This window comes from Cyprinus carpio, chromosome B15 (genome assembly GCF_018340385.1).
Source record: "Cyprinus carpio isolate SPL01 chromosome B15, ASM1834038v1, whole genome shotgun sequence".
Classification (NCBI taxonomy): Eukaryota; Metazoa; Chordata; class Actinopteri; order Cypriniformes; family Cyprinidae; genus Cyprinus; species Cyprinus carpio.
The window spans coordinates 21518698-21538441 of NC_056611.1; the positions used below are offsets into that span (position 1 = coordinate 21518698).

The 19744-nt window shown below is 34.6% G+C and overlaps 1 protein-coding gene across 1 annotated transcript in view; it reads right to left on the bottom strand.

Moving 5' to 3' along the window:
* Positions 1–19744, bottom strand: part of LOC109103619 (FRAS1-related extracellular matrix protein 2-like) — a 68691-nt gene that overhangs the window by 23858 nt on the left and 25089 nt on the right. The window contains exons 3-6 of the mRNA XM_042739784.1: positions 6633–6779; positions 3477–3707; positions 765–890; positions 306–557 (exon numbers count right to left, since the gene is read on the bottom strand). Coding sequence (XP_042595718.1) covers positions 306–557; positions 765–890; positions 3477–3707; positions 6633–6779 — 756 coding nt within the window. The remainder of the gene's footprint in view (positions 1–305; positions 558–764; positions 891–3476; positions 3708–6632; positions 6780–19744) is intronic.

Consider the following 19744-nt stretch of genomic DNA (forward strand, 5'->3'; position numbering starts at 1 on the left):
TAGAAAGCTCATAAATATTTCAAGATTAAGAATATTCCAGTCTTTCTTGTGCATTACTTAAACAGCCTAAAACACTACTGATTAAGTTGAATCTCGCTCAAAAAGTCCTGCAACTGTTACAGACTCTTGCAATTATATTTTCCACTATGCACAGCAGAACTAAATCCCACTGGATGATTTGCCTAATTTTTGAAATCCTCTGATCATCAAACTCAAACTATACTTGCTCGCTTGGTGAAACATTACAAAACTTATAAATAAATACCAAACAAGTCTAACACATCCAACACAGTGAAGCATCTTACCGTCATCCACATCAGGCAGGATGGTGACCCTGGTGGTGGGGAACTCCTGACCCAGATGGCCGCCCATGGGCATGCTGAGGGTGACATTAAAGCTTTCCTCTGGCTCGTAGAGTGAGTCATCGATGACGACCACACGGCAGTGCCTCTCCGTCTCGCCCTTATCGAAACGCAGCACGCTGTGGTGTTCCTCGGGTCGAGAAATGTAGTCAGAATAGGAAAGCACCGTGGTGGGAACCGTGCCCTTGGCTGTACCTGCACAGATGAGAATAAAGGGAAGATTAAAGGAAGTTATGAGCATTCAAATTGAATCTCACGGGTTTAGTCAGGGATAAATGCCACTTAAAAGTTTAAAAATGTAGTTGAAGAAATCTGATGAGCTTGAAAGTTTAAATTCATGAAGTTTGATTTGGTTTGTAAGAAATGGAAATACCTTTAAGTTAAGTTTCTATTATAACTCACCTTGCTGTGTGAAGCAGACAACCATGAGCTCTTGACTGACATCTCCAGATCTTCTCACAGGAATCAGAAGTTCTCCAATATCTTCCTCAATCGAGTATGTAGACAATGGGATGAACACTGTGGATTCTAGGGGAAAAAGCAACCATCAAATTTAGCATACTGTAAATAGTAAAATAGTGAAGTTACTGAAATCATCGTTTGTGTGAGGAGTCCAGGTGGTTTCAGTTGCCTGTCAGATGTGAAGCTCTTTCAGAGCTTGAAATTTTAGTCCTCAAAGTGTCTAACTTTTTAAAAATGTATGTTTAACTTAGATTCTGTTACAGTGTTTTTAAAGCGGGATTGATCTCTCTCTATTGCTGTCAAAAGGTTCAGAACTGTATAATGATTTGACAGACCCAAGTTTCATGATAAGAGATCCTCAACCATTGATGTTTTGTAGTGGGAGAGATATAAACACCCTTATCAGATGGGTTGGGAACGGCTAAAACAATCACATGAATCCTAGTTGAAAACCCAGAACACAGCATGAAAGTTACTATTTGTGAGCCTTTGTGAGTTCAAAACTTTTGCCAACTTCACGGTCACCACTTCAAATAAATTAATTCCCTTTATGTGTATAAAATTTGATTTTCAGGCACTATTGAGACGATATACGGCCGAGCAGCTCTCTAAGGAAAACTATGTTGGTTTTCTTTCAAAAAAGACTCAATTATATGCCTTGTTCAAATCTGCATGAAGCTTTCTTTGCACTTAGAGGCTGAAGATAATTCAATGAGATTTAACCTTTCAGACTGTGGTATTAAGTTGTTTTTATGTCCTTGTGCAAAGGAACAACACAGACTTATCTCTGTACTTGATAAATGTCATATGAGGCCACAGTGACTGCAGCGTTATATGCCTCTCCATTGATCTCTGCACTTCAGCTCAAATAGACTATGTAATGTTATCCTCTTAAGTAAGCACTGAAAAAAAGACTGAGAAGATCGAAATTGATCTTTGATGAATGTGGCTTAAAAAGGAGTGTTTGCTGAGGCAAAGTTATATGTAAGTAACATATAAGTTATGCTTTACACACACACACACACACACACACACACACACACACACACACACATATATATATATATATATATATATATATATATATATATATATTTATATATATATATAGCACAAAAGATTTTAGGGAAATCAGTTGTGAGTTTTGCCATCTTAAGCAGTGTAAGTGTAAGCTCTACGGAGAAAGTGCTCATTCAGTCAGATCAGAGAACAAAGGGACTGCTCCTGTTAAATCAGCCGTAGCTCCTGCCACAACTTCAGAGGCTTTGCTGCTGTGTTTTGATGGGGAGGCACCAGGATGTTATTCAGATGTTCTGGAGATATTATGCTATGATTACAATGTACAGACGGGTGACAGCTGTGATGTCCGCCCCCACCGACAATCGTTTTCCACATTTTCTGGCTTACCTTTGCTTGGTCTGACTATTTGTCTCATGCACAAATTATTTCATTGCCTACAAGGAACACTCTCTCAGCAAATGAAATCTAAAATGCAATACATCTAATTTTATTCATCTACTAGAGTAAAAATTCAATAAAACTGACCTAATTTACTGTCTAAATACATGTTATCTAAGTTTCACCATTGCAAGTTATTCCCAAGAAAAACAGCTTTCCTTTTCGGCTGACATAGCCAATCACTTTTATTTTTCAACCCATCCCCTCCAGCCACTTTTTCTAAAATCCAATTAATTCTTAATTGATAACATCAAATCCCGTCCTACATTTTCTAATCTGTTTCAGTTAGAAATAACTCAGCTCAGAGAAGTAAAATAGGTTGCAAATGACATTTCATGTTGACTTTACTATTTGACATTTGAGTTGTCAGTTCAGATTTGACTGATATCTAAAGTCTAAAATATGGAAGCCTGTTTCCGCCACTGAATAATAATTGCAAGTTTTTATCTCACAATTCTGACTTTTTTTCTCGCAATTACGAGTTTACATCTCGTAATTCTAACTTTTTTTTTAGAACTGTGAGATATAAACTAAAAAAAAATGTATATCATGCAATTCTGAGAAAAAATGTCAGATTTGCGAGTTTGTATCATACAATTCTTAAAAAAATAAAAGTCAAAATTGCAAGATGCTACCTCGCAATGATGAGAAAAAAGTCTAAATTGTGAGATAAAAAGTTGCAATTACCTTTTTTTTTTTTACTCAGTGGCGGAAACAGGCTTCCATACTGCAAATATTTTCACTACTATGTAAGATTTTTTTAAAAGGAATACATTTTTTTTTTTTTTTTTAATTTTCAAATATATTATAATAAACAAGTTATTTTTTATTTAAATTGTTCACAAAATTACTGTTTTTACTGTATTTTTATCAAATAATCACAGACTTGGTGAGCTTAAGTGACTTCTTGCCAACTACAAACCTTTGAACAATAGTGGATATCAACATCCTTAGATTGAATGAGACTAGACTGAGTAACGGACTAAACACATAACCTATGTTAGACTAAATATATGTCATGTTAAAGCAACATTTCTATTGATTTGTTGAAATCTGAACTTGCTTGCTTAGTGTTGAAGTTTGTCTGAATAAAGCTGGCTTTTGAACCCACATACTGACCTTTGTTGCTACTCTAACCCATTCCCAGCACCTGGAACCCATGTTTTGATTTTTTTTTTTTTTTTGTGAGCTCACCATCTCCGGGGTCAACAATTTCCACGGTTGCTGCCTCTGGGAACTCCAGCGCTCCCATGACAGGCTCTGACAGGACAATCTGGAAGGTCTCGGACTGCTCATATAGGCTGTCTGATAAGATGCGCACTTTCCAGGTTGCAGTGGTCTGACCCGGGTTAAACTGGACTTGTTTCTGGGCTTTTCCTCTGAAATCTTTGTCCTTTTCAGCCGTACCATCTTTGGTACCAATACCTAAGAATGAAAGAGTAAATAAACATTAAATAAAGCACAGAAATGTAAGAAAATTAAACTCTTTTATAATAGGGGTTCTATATATATGTATATATATATATATATATATATATATATATATATATATATATATATATATATATATATAAGAAAATTAAATAAAATAAAATTGCGAAAAAAAAAAGAAAAGTAAAATACAAAATAAAATAAAATATTTAGCATTGGAACTATACAAATAACCAAACTTCTGCAAATGCCAGCAGATGAAGCAGATGAAGACCTCTGGGTTAAAATTGTTTTTACATTAGAACTATACAAATAAACGCAATACATTTTTTTTTAAAAAATACAACAAATAATAAATATATTTTCTACTGCATTGGAGTGAAAAGAACATTCGCTTTACAGATGTACATTGACAAAAACATTGTTAGTGTCTTTTCAACAAACTGCTGTATACAAGTGTGCTAGCAAATGAAGACCACTGTCAAGGAAATGAGAAAACTCCTGTTTATATCACCTCGTCTGTGTTTCTATAAATCACAGAAGAGCTTTGTTAACAGCCAATATAGAGATGTTGCAGTGTGCGTGACGCAACCATTCTGTAATAAAAGCTTCAAAGAGTGTGGTGTGCCGTTCTTTGGAAAGAATAAAGTCAAGAATATAAAGTCTAGTCCTTCCACATCCCTCAGAAGATCAGATGCTCATCCTAGCCCGGCATTCCCACTGGTAGATCTCTGTCCACTTGGGTTGACAAAGGATTGTCTGGTGCCAGCAGCTTCACAGCAGGTGTTGCCAGGTGGGCATTATTAGCTAGCGGACAACACTATCTTCCCACCACAGAAATCTCAAAGGTCACTAACGTATAATGAGATATTTATATATCTCACACAAAAAATAAAAAGAAAAAAAATAAACTCAGATTGAAGAATTATTTTTGGAGAAAACTGCCAGAGGAAAGACCAGATTGGGAGAAAGCTTTGGCAAAGGAGGAGAAATTGGGTTGCCAAAGAAAAAAACGGACTTCTTTGAAGCTAATTTAGAAAGAAGCACTTTGATATTAAGGAGAGGTCCTGTCATGTCAGTTCACGTGCCTGTATAAAATGCAGTTATTCTGAGAACAACAGTCCTTGAACAGAAACGGAGGGAGAGAGCGAAAAATCTAAATAATAGCTGAATAAAAATCATCATTTCAAAGACTTCCTCATCTCCCCACTTCAGTACAGGAAGGTCTCTGATCCAGACCCAGCGAGTGGCGGATGAACAGCAGGCCAGCAGCTCGTCTCATCGAGAGGCCCTGGACCGGAACCGAGGTAAGTTGTGGAGTGGTGGTCAAGCTCAGCAAGTGGATGGAATTTCATCAGAGCTTGTGGAAGGCTGTCAGTGTGATCCTGACAGTGTAACTCTCATTTTTACAGTGTTTTCCATGCTAGGTTGTAGCTCATGCAAATGCTGATGCTCTCTGGGAGTCAAACTCATGACTTCGTTGTTGCTAGCGTCATGCTGTGTTGGGCTACTGAAACTGATTTAGCTTAAAATCTGATACACATTAATTCCAGAAGCTGAAATTTTCTATTAAGGAGTAACATTTCCATGACTTTCAGCTGTGTTTTTACATTAGCACGAGCAATTTTTCCTAAGCATATAAAAATAAAGTACATAGAACGTTGTCCAAATAATTTAAACCAATACTAAACTAGATCCTAAGCTATTGGTTTAGAATAAAATATTATGAAATTCATCAAATCTTATTTATCTATTTAGATTTTGCAGTCATATTTGTATTTTTGATATATGTGTTCACTCTTTCTCAAATTCATGAAATTTTACTGTTCGTCCAGAATTCTTGAATTTGAGGTACACTTGTCTATCAACTATGATTTTTTTCCCCCACATTTTTTTAAAAAAGGTTTCTCTTAGTGAATTTATTTATAAAACAAATACAAATAAAACAGTAAAAATGTTGAACAATGAAAAAATAGAATTAAATATTAAATATTGCTTAATATTTTTATGGAAACTGTGCTACTTTTTCAGGACTTTTTGATGAATAGTTAATATGAACCACATTTATTTGAAATATAAATCTTTTGCAACAATGTAAAAGTTTTTACTGTTACTTTTGATAAATTTAAAGTCTCCTTGCTGACTAAAAGTACAAATTTATTTAAATAAATAAATAAATCCAGCTTTCTGACCTTTCTAAACATTTGACGAATGGTAGTGTACAGTCAACAAGCAAATGACTGAAAAATAAAGAAAGAGACCCTGGAATGCTACAAGATATATAAAACTTGCATAACTATGTAGGTTATTGTATACCAGGGTTAGTGGTGTTCAAAAAAGTTCAGTGGTCATTCAAAATATTTGACTGCAGAAGGCTATGATTAAATCAAATATTCTGGAGGCCAATGAAATGTCATTTTTTACTATACAAAGCTGAGCATATCTCATCAACACAACAGAAACTCATTATAATGAAGTTGTCTTGCATGAATAATGTGCTTTTTAAGTGCACATAGTATGCAATATAGCTTAACTTTGATCTATGACCTTTCTCATTTAAGGTACTCGTCCCTCAAGGAATTGAAAGTTTTTTTCTGCTGACTGTGGACACTTGACTGCCAGTTGAATAATATGTGGGTTGCTGAGTTTTATTTCTACTGTTATGAGTCATAAAAACTAGTATTATCAGTGTGGATGTAGGCGGAAGCATAGCAAAGTCTTGACGCAAATCAAGCAACCAAATTGGATGACATGAGGAGCAACATCAATAGAATTTCAAAGAGCCTAAAATAGCGATGTTATAAAGAGATTCCAATAAGCAAATTAGAGGTCACAGTTATTTACCACTACAGAGAGGCTTGATAAAATCTTATCAGTAGTGCATGATGGGAAATTAAGCACTCTCTTAACATCACTTACTAACAAATGAAGTTTCGCCAAGGTAACCTCTGCGTCTCAAGACCACCTCCAGAAACTTGCTCTCCTCATCCACCTGGTAGTACTCTTTCTCCAGGGAGATCCAAGCCCAGTTTAGTCGGAAATGTTGGTTTTTTAGCTTGTTGCCCCCTATAGAGCAAACAGAAGAAACATATTGAACATACACTCAGGTAAATATTAGTATCAAAGGTGCAGTGATGATTTGGATAGAACTGTTTGGTGTGTATTGACTGAATCAATCCAGGTACAAACGTGCAAAAGTTCAACTTCCCTCCATGCGTTTTTTTGTCAGAAGTATGCTAAGGCTTTCTCTTTGAAGTAATAGCTTTAATATGGCCCAGTGAGGTTTAATGGAGCTGATTCCTCCAATTCATATGGGGTACCTTATTCATCTCAACAAGAACAGTGTGATATCAGTAAAAAACTCTGATGCAGCAGCGAGGGGAAGCGCAGGTCTGATTGCTTCTTTTCTAATTAAAATAAAAAAGGATTGTCTGTTTTCTATCTGTGTTCGTCTGTTTTATCATCAGCGTTTGAAGTGGGATTCAAAGTGAGGGCTCGCTCCTGGAGGGCATCCCTACCAGTTACAATCTGCACACACAGACATCAAACACACACAAACACGGCTTTCTTTCCCATGAAGGGATGCAAATACTGGAAAAATGCAATATGTCTAGTCCATCTATGCTTAATTAAGTATTCCGGATTCAGATACAATTATGTAAATACAGGATGGGGTTTAATAAAATCAAAATTGGAATTTTGTGGCTTTTTGAACCTTCTGGTAAGTTTTGGAAACCATTTTATGCTCAGAATGTGGGACACAACTATTATACAAAATAACGACCTATAATATAAAATGCAATATACACAATCTATGTTAAATATTCATAATTCAGGTATAATTATGCAAATACAAGATATTGTTTCAGGTATTCAGGTATAATTATGCAAATACAAGATATTGTTTAATAAAATTAAAATTGGAATTTTGTGGCATTTAGACCTTGTCTTTAAGCTTTGGTAACAGTTTTATGCACAGAATGTGAGGCACAACTATATTATACAAAATAATGACCAATAATATAAATACATATACTGCATGTAACAAAATGCAATATGTCTTATCAATCTATGATAAATGAAATATTAATAATTCAGATACAATAAAGTACATAGTTAATATGGTTTAATATAATCAAAACTGAAATTGTGTGTTTTTTTGTCCTTGTCTGTAAGCTTTTGTTACTATCTTGTGCAAACATTATATAATAATAAAAATAACAATAATTATTATTACTATTGTTATTATTATTATTTACTGTATACAATTATTAATAACTATATATATATATATATAAACACACACATGCATACATATATTAATTGTTTTATTTAATACTGTTTTTAAAATTATATATATATATATATATATATATATATATATATATATAATATTTATATATTAATCTTTTTTTAATTACAATTATAATGCCTAAATTTTAAATATGGATTAAATACCATTTCAATAGATAAAGTTCCAAATTAAATATACTAAATAATAACTAAAAATGTATTAATGTATTTAACATTAATTCAACATTATGCAAAAAATGTGACATTGCTATTGTATGACATGATTTTAATTGCAGAATACAACTGAGAAAATTACTGTTTTAAAGAGGGAAATACAGCGATATGATACATTTAAAACTAGCTACTTTTCCTACATTTTTTATAGTTAATTTTTTGTTAGATGTTACAGAAAACTGCAAGTTTTGCACACATACATAAACACACACACACAATCCCACAAATCTTTGTATAGCAAAGAGAAAGCTTGATCTGAATGATGGACTCGTCCAATCAGAATTTGGCATGTATCGTTTGTCCGGCCCAGTCCAGCTGGCATGTTAAGAGAGAATAAGAGATAGAGAGGAAGTGGGCAAGAGAAAGAGAGAGACTTCAATCTATAGGTCTGTTCTGTTCTGGCTTCTTTGTACTGAGCTATCAGTGGATAGTGGTTTGTTTGCTTTTGGCAGCACTACACAGGCCATACCCAGCCCACACTCCTCCTCTCCTTCCTCCACTGTCCAGTTGTCACGCTCTGCAAACCTGTCACGTTCAACGATACCCATTTCCCTTTCATGCAAAGGGCGAGACGCACACGTCCAGGTGTTTTATAGTTCACATGAATGTGCGTGTGTTTAAAACTGAATAGTAGCACCTGTTCTATGTATTTTTACACCTATAATTCTTAAAAAGAAAAAAAAACATAAATCCAAACACCTAGCATGGTCAATGAAGAAGATTCACAAAAGAAAAGTAAAATAACCCAACAAATACCCTTTAAAAGTGTGTTGTCTCAAATGTTTCACATTCTAACCTTGACAAATATGTTCAAGAAAACAACAAGACACTTTCCAATGATATGTGATTTGTGAGAAATGCTTTTATGAAACATAACAAGCACCAGCAGAAAACAACATCTCCAAACTGCAAGAAAATGAGTTTGATGAAACTCTGTCAGATCTAAGAAATTAACTGAGAATGACAGAAGATTCAGATCTGAGCTGAAGTACCTGGCTCATCTTCAAAGTCTGACATTTTGCAGAATAATTGGCTGTGTCAACGCGCTTTTGATGAAAGAGAATTCAAGATTTGCAGAATACAAAGATTTTTGGACTTCACCGAATCCTGTTACACAGCGAATAAACAGGATTCACTTCACCTTTGAGGAAAGACGTGAGGTGAAACGTCGTTCTGTCTCTAGAGGCTTTGTTCCTCCTAATGACAAAATACAGTACTACTGTATGTCAAAGTTGCAACTCAAAACTAATCACATTCTCCTCAGTGCAAATCAAAAAGACCTTTGGTTGCACAAAATGAACTCAATAGTCTCCTTAAAGGTTTGATAGGAGTTGTTTTGCGAGTGGGAGAGATTAGGCGGCAAGTTCATATGCAAAAGAAAGTTTATTCAGTTAAACATTCAATAGTGTGTCTGTCAGTTTGAAAAAACAAATAAAATCCAACATGTTCATTCACTCGGACCTTCAAAGAGCATTTTTAGAGGCAATCTCACGCACAACACATCTTTACCACAGAAAGACCACCTTAAGCTTTGTTTTTTATGCACATGCACCATTTTAAATGCAATATGATAAGTCATGTTCAACCAACATACGGTAGGCCTACCATTGTTCTAGATCCGGCCCACAGTTCAGGTATTGGAGGCAAGATTGCTTTTCAGCTGAATAAACCCACTTCAAAGAGTTCAAGGAAAACCTCCCAGTTAATCTACAACCGAAGGTTAAGATTGCTGAGCAGGGGTTTCGTTAAAACCAATGTTTTCTCAAGGTCCTCCTTTCTAGGTCACAGTCTAATGCTTTTTCCCGAACCCCCTTTGTAAAGTGCAGGCAGGCACTACCCACTGCTTTGAAAAACAGCTTAAAATTACCCCCCCCCCATTTCTCTTTGATGATATGTTGGTTGCTGAAAGCAATATGTTAAGAAAACTAAACTACTAATTTCATTATACTGCAGAACACAATTTTAAAATAAGCACACTTTATATCACCTTGTTTAAACACTCACAAATGCTGACACTGTATCCTTTTACATCTTATTCAGCAAAATTTTGGGGGAATAAAATCATATCAAATAAAAAAAAATAAAAAAAAATTAAATTAATTTTAGAGCAATCACACTTTATATCACCTCGTTAAAAAAACTCATGTACAATACAATGCTGCTGACACTATCTATTTACCTCTTACTGTATGCTTCATATTTTGGGGAAAAAATAAAATAAAATTTAAAATTTAAAATTACCCGTATACATGTAATGTTTTTTTTTTTTTTAATCAAAAATCTAAATCACAATCTAAGTCACAACCTAGTATCAAAGTAGCACCAGATCTTGTCTTTTGCTCGCCAGTGATTGATCACAAGAAAGTTTTGGGGTTTAAGCAGACTAAATGATTCGAGAAGTCTCGAATCACCTGAAGATCGATTTATGATATTTTGATTAAAAATTACAAACTTTAATAAAAAAGGAATAATGTAATTATATATGCAATAATGAAATGCATATGCAAGTTCAGTAAGATGCACAGGGTGAGCTTCGAGTTCATGAACAACTGCTCATCACTTTATGTATTACAGAAATGATGTCACTAACAATGTATGCTTTAAAGTTCCTCTGTGCACAGCTAATATAGATTTAGTAGTCACTACAGTCCTAACATAGCATGTTTTGTCTCTCACCAGAACATAATAAGCACGACGTCAGCTTTTGATGGACAGATTTGTTATGAATGAGACTGGAGGCTCTGCTAAGCTTGAGCTGTGCCAACTCTGTGCCCCCTGTCTCCTCCATAAGCACTGAGACTGCAGACTGCCCTTATTTGGTCACCGAGGAGAGCGAGGGGCCCACGGTGCCCACCATCATTCTCCCTAAATCAGACAAACCTGCCACTGCTGAACACTGAGCTGTCCGTGCCTAAAGGACCAACTTGGAGCAAAATGGAAAGTCTGTGGCTACCATTATAGAAAAAAATCAAACCCAATTTTCCTGTTTTTTCACTACTTTCACTGAGTTTGCTTTCTTTACTCTTTAAGGTAATTACAAAATTCTTAAATGATACAGTACACTATTGTTCAATAGTTTGGGATCCATTAGATGTTTTGTCTTTTGCTCTTATTATTATAGTAAAAACAATATTGTGAAATATTATAACAATTTTAAATATATTTTCTATTTTAATAGATTTTTAAAATGAATTTAATCCTGCGATGAATTTATTTATTAGCAGCCTTTACTCCAGTGTCACAAGATCATTAATAAATCATTCTCATTTGTTAAATGGTGTTCAAGAAACATTTTTTTTATTATTATATCAATGCTAAAAACAGTAGAGCTAGTTAATGTTTTTGTGTAAACTGTGGTACATTTTTTTGTTCAAAAGAACGGTATTTATTTGAAATACATTTTTTGAAGAAAAAAAAAAAGATATATATATATATATATATATTTATATACACATATACATACAGTATATATATATATATATATATATATAGTGTTCAATTGAATTATTATGAAATGTAATAACTATTAACATATTAAAAGGGTATTTTGCTCTGGATAAAAGCACGGAGACCCATTCCTGTGTAGGATAAACAGATGAGACATTAAATAGATGTAATTTATAATTCTTCAAAGATGCGTCACTCTTTCTCTCTCTTTCCTTTTTATTTCTTTTTGATTCCACATTGCAAAGCAGGGTTGTTGTGGAAACCATTCTGATGCTCACTTCCTGGGTCACAAAAGCAGGATTCCCATGCACTCTTGTGAGGAGGAGCTGGCTGGAATTCACTGAAGTCAGCGCAGCTCGTTTACGTGTGTCTCAAGGAGACAGGGAGTGAGAAATCAAGAGTGTTTGTGGCTAAAGGTCAACCTGAGCCTTGGGAGTTGCACCATGCTCTAGTGACTGCATTTGCAATCGCCGCTGAGGTCAGTTCTCTTACACACCGGCTTAAGTCCCCTGCCATCCCAAGTTCCCAACCCCCCATACACACAGACCGACGGAGGAAGTGCCTAAAAATACCTTGCTTGTCTTTTCATTGCAAAATACCTTTCACTATGCACTTTTTCAAATGGAAAAAGAACACGCTAAGAGGCTGTAGAAGCTTCTAAAAGCACTGAATCCTGTGAGAGTCTAGAACGACAGACGACTGTCAGTAAAAGCTTCTCACCAATAAAGCCTGTCTGCAGCTGTTCCTCACCTCTCAGCTGTCAGCTGTGCAAGGTGTTTTAACATTCTTTAAACATTTGTAAGGACAAATTTGCAGTGCACTTCCTTCGTTTAGTGCATTACATTTGTAGGCATCGCTGTGCATGCACTCTGCTATCACACAGGGCAGGGGGATTTATGAAGGTCAGTGTTCACTATATGCCTGGATAACACTGGCACACAAAAACTAAATCCTGTAATTTGGAGTCTAATCCTATTAGCAATATTTCATTCACACAAGTTCATGCTAGACTCTGAACCAAACGCATAAACCAGACCCTTTCTCAGGTATATGAAATTAGCATGATTTATAGGCAAAACTAATGAAGAAAGCAAAAGTAATAATTTTATTATTATTTATTCATTATTTAATCATTATTTTATTACAAAAAATAATTATTAAACTAAATTACTACTGGATGGATGGATGGATATATATACTTCAGAACACATTACTTCAGTTTTCAGTGCCACAATATTCTGCAGAAATCATTCGAACACCAAATCAGCATATTTTATGCACCAAATCAGCAATATTTGAATGATTTCTAAAGAATATTGTGGCACTAAAAACTAAAGTAATGGGATCTGAAAATTAAGCTTTGCCATCACAGGATTTAATTACATATAGGATTTAATTATTTAAATAATATTATATTGCAATTTATTAAAATAGTAAACAGTTATTTAAAATCACAATAATATTTCACAGTATCACTGCTTTTACTGTATTTTAATAAAATAAATGCAGCCTTATCGACTCCAAAAATCAATCTGTCTGTCTATCTATCTATCTATCTATCTATCTATCTATCTATCTATCTATCTATATATCTATCTATCTATCTGTCGATTTATTTTAGAAGATTGATTTTCAGCTATATGTAACAAATATGTTTACTGTTACTTCTGATGAATTTAATGTGTCCTTGCTGAATAAATCTATCTATCAAATAAAAATTTTAATCACATTGTTGTCATCTACGAAACCAAAGCTTATTCATAAAACATTCAGAGATGTAAGAGTTGAATATTATACACCATTTTCATATCACAAAATGAAAAGCTATTTAAAGCTTCTCTGCACACAAAACCATAGACTAAGTGGAAAAAACGTCCTCTCTCCCTTCCCTGTGATCTCCTTTAAAGGCAGAGAAAGGCAGAATGTCATTCCAAAGCACCAAGGTCGGGTCTTATCCCTGACCGCTGCTCATTAAAAAAAGAGGATTAGAGCACAGACTTGGATGGACACAAGATTATTTAACAGTGCTTTCTTTCACTGCTTTTTGATTGAATGGCCCGCTCTGAAAGTTTCTCGAGGATCAAGTAAGTGTTTGAATACAAGTAAGCGATAGTAGGTGTAATCCACATTATTGAGCCTGTTCTAATGTAAACTCTCCTCCCCCTAATAAAGCCCAAATTCTCTCATTTCTTCAGTTTCAGTATAGATAACATAACCTCTCCAGGATAATCCAACCCTTTTCTATATCTATAGCAAGAAATAGTTTAGCAATTAATAGCAGAAATGCATTCCCAATCCTCCGTCTTTTGAAAGTGGACATCATTGTATTCATAACTTGCTATAATGCCACTGCGGGGACTTTTTGGCTAATGGAAAACTGCAGCAGAAATAGAACAAGGGAATTATCTGGCAGTCAGAATAACCGGTTCATGATGAGAGACTTCAAAAATGTTCATTTACATCCTCGTGCAGCTATTATATCTGTAGGAAAGTCCTCTCCACCCACTGAGTATTTTAATTACCACCTTTGTTGTGATGTTGAGATCAGGAATTCATGGTGGCACTGGAAACAACAACAAAGTGTAGTCTTTTAGCATGGCAGAAGCTCATGTGCACACCTAAAGGTCACTGACGATTAAATATTGAAAGTAGCAATTATGCACAGCCTCTGCACACTCAAAAAGGACATCTCTACTGAGGTGACATTAATCAAAGGTTTCAGAAATACTGTGAGCTGATACTGGTGTGTCGAATGCACTTCAAAAACACTTGTATTTAACCAAAGCATGACACGGACATTTTAGCAGGTTGCTGTTATTATGACCTGACCAAGTAGAGGCCACAGTTTCTTTTGTTGTTGTTTTGTTTTTTAAATTTATAATAACAATGAAACTGGTCATAACTCACAACATAAAAATGGAATTTACATGGGAATAGCAGGAAGAGGAATTTACTAACTTGTTATTCAACTCAGGTAATGCATTCTGGGAAATGAAGTGTTCTTCCATTCTGTTCCACAAAAGTTCATTTATTAAAAATAATGATTACTATTATCATTAATGATTTTTATTTCAAACGTGATTATTATGATTAAATATTATTAAAATAATTGTTATTTACAAAATAAAAATTGTTTCTATTTATTATTACTTTTTACTTTTCTGTGCATTCAAATTCAAACGGCAATTTAGCATCTTGTTTGCTACCTCAAATTAATTGCTACACTGCCAAATGTTCTAATTTCCATCAATATGCCCCTAAAGTAAAATATTTGTTATTAATGAAGTCATGCATGGTAGCATGTCATTTCAAGTTTGACAAAGTCTACACTAACATGTCAACTGGTTGACGAACCATTATATACACTGCAAAAACTTGTTTCCAGACAAAATATCTACAAATTCTTAAATCAAGATGGATTTTCTAGACAAATAAAAATTATTTTTTCAGAAAAAACAAGTCAAAATTAAGTGAGTTTTTGCTTGAAAGAAGCAAAATGATCTCCCAATGGGGTAAGCAAAATAATATTGTTTGCTGTTTAAATGAACTCTTTCCCCACCATTGATGAGTTATCTCGTCATTCAGAAGACAACGCTTCCCCGCCAAAGACAAGTTTTTACAGCTTTTCGTGTTTTCACTGTTATACACTCGGGGGGCGCTATTACACATCTTCTGAACGAGTACAAAACCTCCTGAACAAAAACACACGTGAACAGGACGGTGAAACGAGCAATCTCTTATGTAAACAGATGCATATGATAAATAATGCGATCATCACCAATAGACAGCATATAAATGAAAACGGCATAATGTTATGGAGTAAAATGATGATCCAGGAAGTGGTATATGACTGTGCAAGCTTTGGAGGTGTTGATGGAAGCGATTTACTGGATTTATGCTTTGATAATCGTATTGAATATCATCCAGATGTATTTTTTGATTATACATTTTTATGAAACCTACCTATATTCAAGTGTTGATAAAAAAGAATGCTTTAAGCTAGAATAAAACTGATTTTTTTTTTTTTAAAGTAGAGGCTTTGATCTTTATTTTGGTGTATTGCATATTCAAATTTCAAATCAAATTTTAGTGAAAATCATCAAAATCACTGGTGGTGGCTGGCAACTTTTTTCAAAAATGCTGGCGGGGAAAGATTTAAGATTATTTTGCTTACCCCATTGGCAGATTTAAGAATTTAAGACTTTTTAGATATTTTGGCTGAAATCAAGACAAAAAATCTAAGTAAGAAAAGCAATTTTTGCTGTGTACTAAACTTATAAAAGCAGTAGTGCGTTTCTCCTTATTGTCGGACCGGTGCAAATCTTAATAGGACTTGAAGAGGAGGCGGCGAAGGGGCCAGAGTGAGAACACTAGAAGCAGAAAGGAAAAAACAACACAGGCATATAACAATTTAGGATGAGAGGGACGTGACAATGAGAGCAGGACTGTGGTTTTTCTTGACCCCTCAATGCCCAGTGTTTGCCGGCTCATCAGGCGGAATAATGACAGCTTGTTTGCTGAATGGCTTCAGTGCAAGGATACGGCGAGTAAAAGCTGGGCCCCCTGACTGTCAAGCTTCATGCTAATAGCTCTCAGGTTGTTTGTGGCGAGCCTATTCTCCCCTCTGGGAGAGTTCCAACTGAGCCGCCTCTTTTGGAAGGACATGTTTGAACAGCATTAGTCACTTGTTACTTTTTTGAGTGGCTTGCCACAAATGAGAAGGATCTCAAAAAGAAGAATCTCTCCTGCAAATTCATGCAGAGATAGAATGCCAATTTGTGCTGCCAGAAACAACTGCTTTCGACCTGTCAGAAAGGTAACATGGGGAATTACTGGACTGCCTGTGGTGATGTTTCTCAATTTTAACTAGCTAGTAGCTACTGGAAAGAAGCTAGGATTTTAAAGTTGTTCTATATGAAACTGGACAGCATATGAAATAAGATTACATATTGGGAAGACAAAAACAGAAAATGCTTCAAAAGCACAAAATTTAAAGTTTTAAAAATTTAATTTAAAAAAGTCGACTCGCAATTGCCGAAACGAGTCGTCAGGAATTTGAATCTTGTTCTGTTACGGCTCTACGTCACGAAGTAACACATTTGCATAATGTCCGCCAATCCAGAGCCACAGAGGACTGCGCCATCTGACCAATCACAGCAGTGAGGGCTCACGGAAAGGAGGGTTTTAGAGAGACTGATTCTTTGAACTGCTTCGCACAAGTCGTTTATGAATCATTTAGATATGAGGTAAAATTAAATCTATTTTCTGAGAAAACTAACATGTTTTATGACCTTGCATGCATGTAAAACTGTTTTAGGAGACTCATAAAACAATATTAGCAACCTTAAAAATGGCATAATAGGGGCACTTCAAAGGAAGTTTCTGTGTTGTTTGAGTGATTAAAAGGAGAAACTTTGGAATAGTTGATGCAAGATTCAATTGCATAACATGCAGGACATGAAAAAAGATCAAAAAAGCATAGCATACTAGAGTAACAATACTTCCAGAAATCAATAATGTAGAGGCAGTTAGTGCTTTTCATAAGTGTGGAAACTTAAGATGCTTTAGGTACATTACCATCCAAAAGTCACAGTAAAGGCATTTATAATGTTGCAAAAGACTGCTGTTTTTAACTTTCTATTTGTAAAAGAATCCTGAAAACGCAGCAACTGTTTTCAACATTGATAATAATATGCAATGTTTCTCAAGCACAATATCAGCATATTAGAAAGATTTCTGAAGGAGCATATGACACTGAAGACTGGAGTTATGATGCTTAAATTCAGCTTTGTCATCACATAAATAAATTACATTTTAAAATATATTAAAATAGAAAACATTTATTTTAAATTGTTTTAAATGCATTTTTATCAAATTAAAGCAACTTGAAACATCAAAAATCTATGGATCAAATAATATAAATGTAAAGAAATATTTATTTACATGCATTTATTCTATTTGTACATATAAACAATGCTGCTAATGTTCCTCTGGTCAACACTGCTTTGTCAACTGATATGCAAATAAATGTTTCATATTAGCGTTATCAGCAAACACTTATCTGTTAATGCAGTCAAAACACATATTTATGCTTTTAAACACTGTTCTTTCATCATAGCTAATTAAATGCAACCATTTCCCTGCTTATCAGCAAAGATGTGAATTTTCAAAGTACTGAGCAGCCAACAAAGGCTTTACTTTAAATAGCCCTATTTGGTTTTAAAGCACACCACAAAAACCTCCAAACAAAGTGCTCTAAACAAAGTTTCCAAATGCCCATCATGTCCCTTTCAGTCTTACTCCAGAGGCTAAAAAAACTTTTTAATGGGACTGACAAAGTCCGAGTTAATTCAGTATAAGCCTAGTTTATTCCCTGTCTGCCATGAAACTCTATCCCATTCATCTCCCTCATCCAAAGACTTTACCTTCAGAGCAAACTGAAGTCTAAAACCCTAGTGACAGCACACAGAATTAAGAAATAAATTACAGGATAACATCTCTGGATGTGTAATACTGTGTGGTTCCTACATACTGAAAAGAAGCAAATAAAGCTAGAAGACAAGAAGGAAGTCTTTCAAAATTATTATCATAAAGAAGAACAATGGATTGATGTAACATAATATTTCACAGTGAGCATCACTGCTGAGTAGTCTGACAGATAATGTGTACACAGACCTTAAGAGTGCCTTAAAAATGAACATTGCCCTTAACTTTCTCGGTGCAAAAGCGTGAAATGCCACTACCATGTTCTGAAGTGGCATGCTGATGCATTCTGGACAGCCGGTGACCTTTTCACTGAAAAGTGGTATTCAGGGTGCCATTTCTAACTTCACTTAGAAGGCTGTAAAAAGCAGTAGAGAAACACAGCTGGGTGGAAGAACTGACAATCAAAAATGCTGTGAATAAGAGTAAGATACAAGACAATGTAGATTTTCAGTGATAAACAAGCAATGAAATTTAATCCAATCTTCAAATAAGTCACAAATAAATATGTCCAATATATGCCGATATTAGAGTTTTTTTTTTTTTACTAAGTACAGTTAAAATCTGTTAACGTATTTACTGACATATCGCTTGAGAATCACTGCAATTAAAATTACTTATAATAAACTTTATTTGGAGTTCTACTTGTGCACAATGCACATTTTTTACTATTAAGCCTAAAATGTGTTTTAATGTCACTTTTGGGGAGGATTTTATGATCTTTGAATAATATTGGTATTTAAATACAAAAAGTATACCTGCAACAGTTCCACTTTAGCACATTCAAATATAGTTCAGTATCTTTAGTTGGACTTCAGCATTACTTCTGCACAATTAAAAAGCATTAAGCATAAAATTAGTTTAAATTTATCAGACTTAAAGGGCCAGATTTACTAAACAGGGCAAATTAGCGTTAAATCGCAATTCCATAAAAGCGCTGATGGGAGGGGAAAATTCTGCGAGTGATTTAATGACAAGGTGCACATTAAAGAACATAGAAGCAACATCTCATTTCCATAATGATCAGCGCAATCTACCAAGAGCATCACAAATTACCGCCTGCTTTAAGACATCCTATTTTTGGCCATTAAATAATGCCGCAAATACTGTACCAGTGAAGTGACTACCACAAATCTTAATAAATCACGTTCACAAATTAAACTCAAAAAAAACCACACATAAATTTACATACAAAAATTTAAAATCCTACAAATGCATATTCAATAAGTTGAGTCACAAAAATAACTGTATCCATGCCTTTTTAATGCTAATTTCCCACTGCGTGTTTTTAGCATATCCTGACAGTAGTTTTTAATGCCAAATGAGGGCTTGCACTAGCGCAAGCTGACAGTAAATCTGGACCTAAGTATACCAGTTTAGTATACTAAAAGTACAATGGCAGGGTATTTTTATTAAGTACATAAATATGTAAATATATTTGTAGTATTATTATCATAAGGTAAATGTATTTCAAATACATTTTAGAATATTTATTTTTTACTAGGGGTACTCATTTTAACAGACAAAAATGTTAGGGTTACAAACAATTTCACTGTGTAAACATTCACAGTACA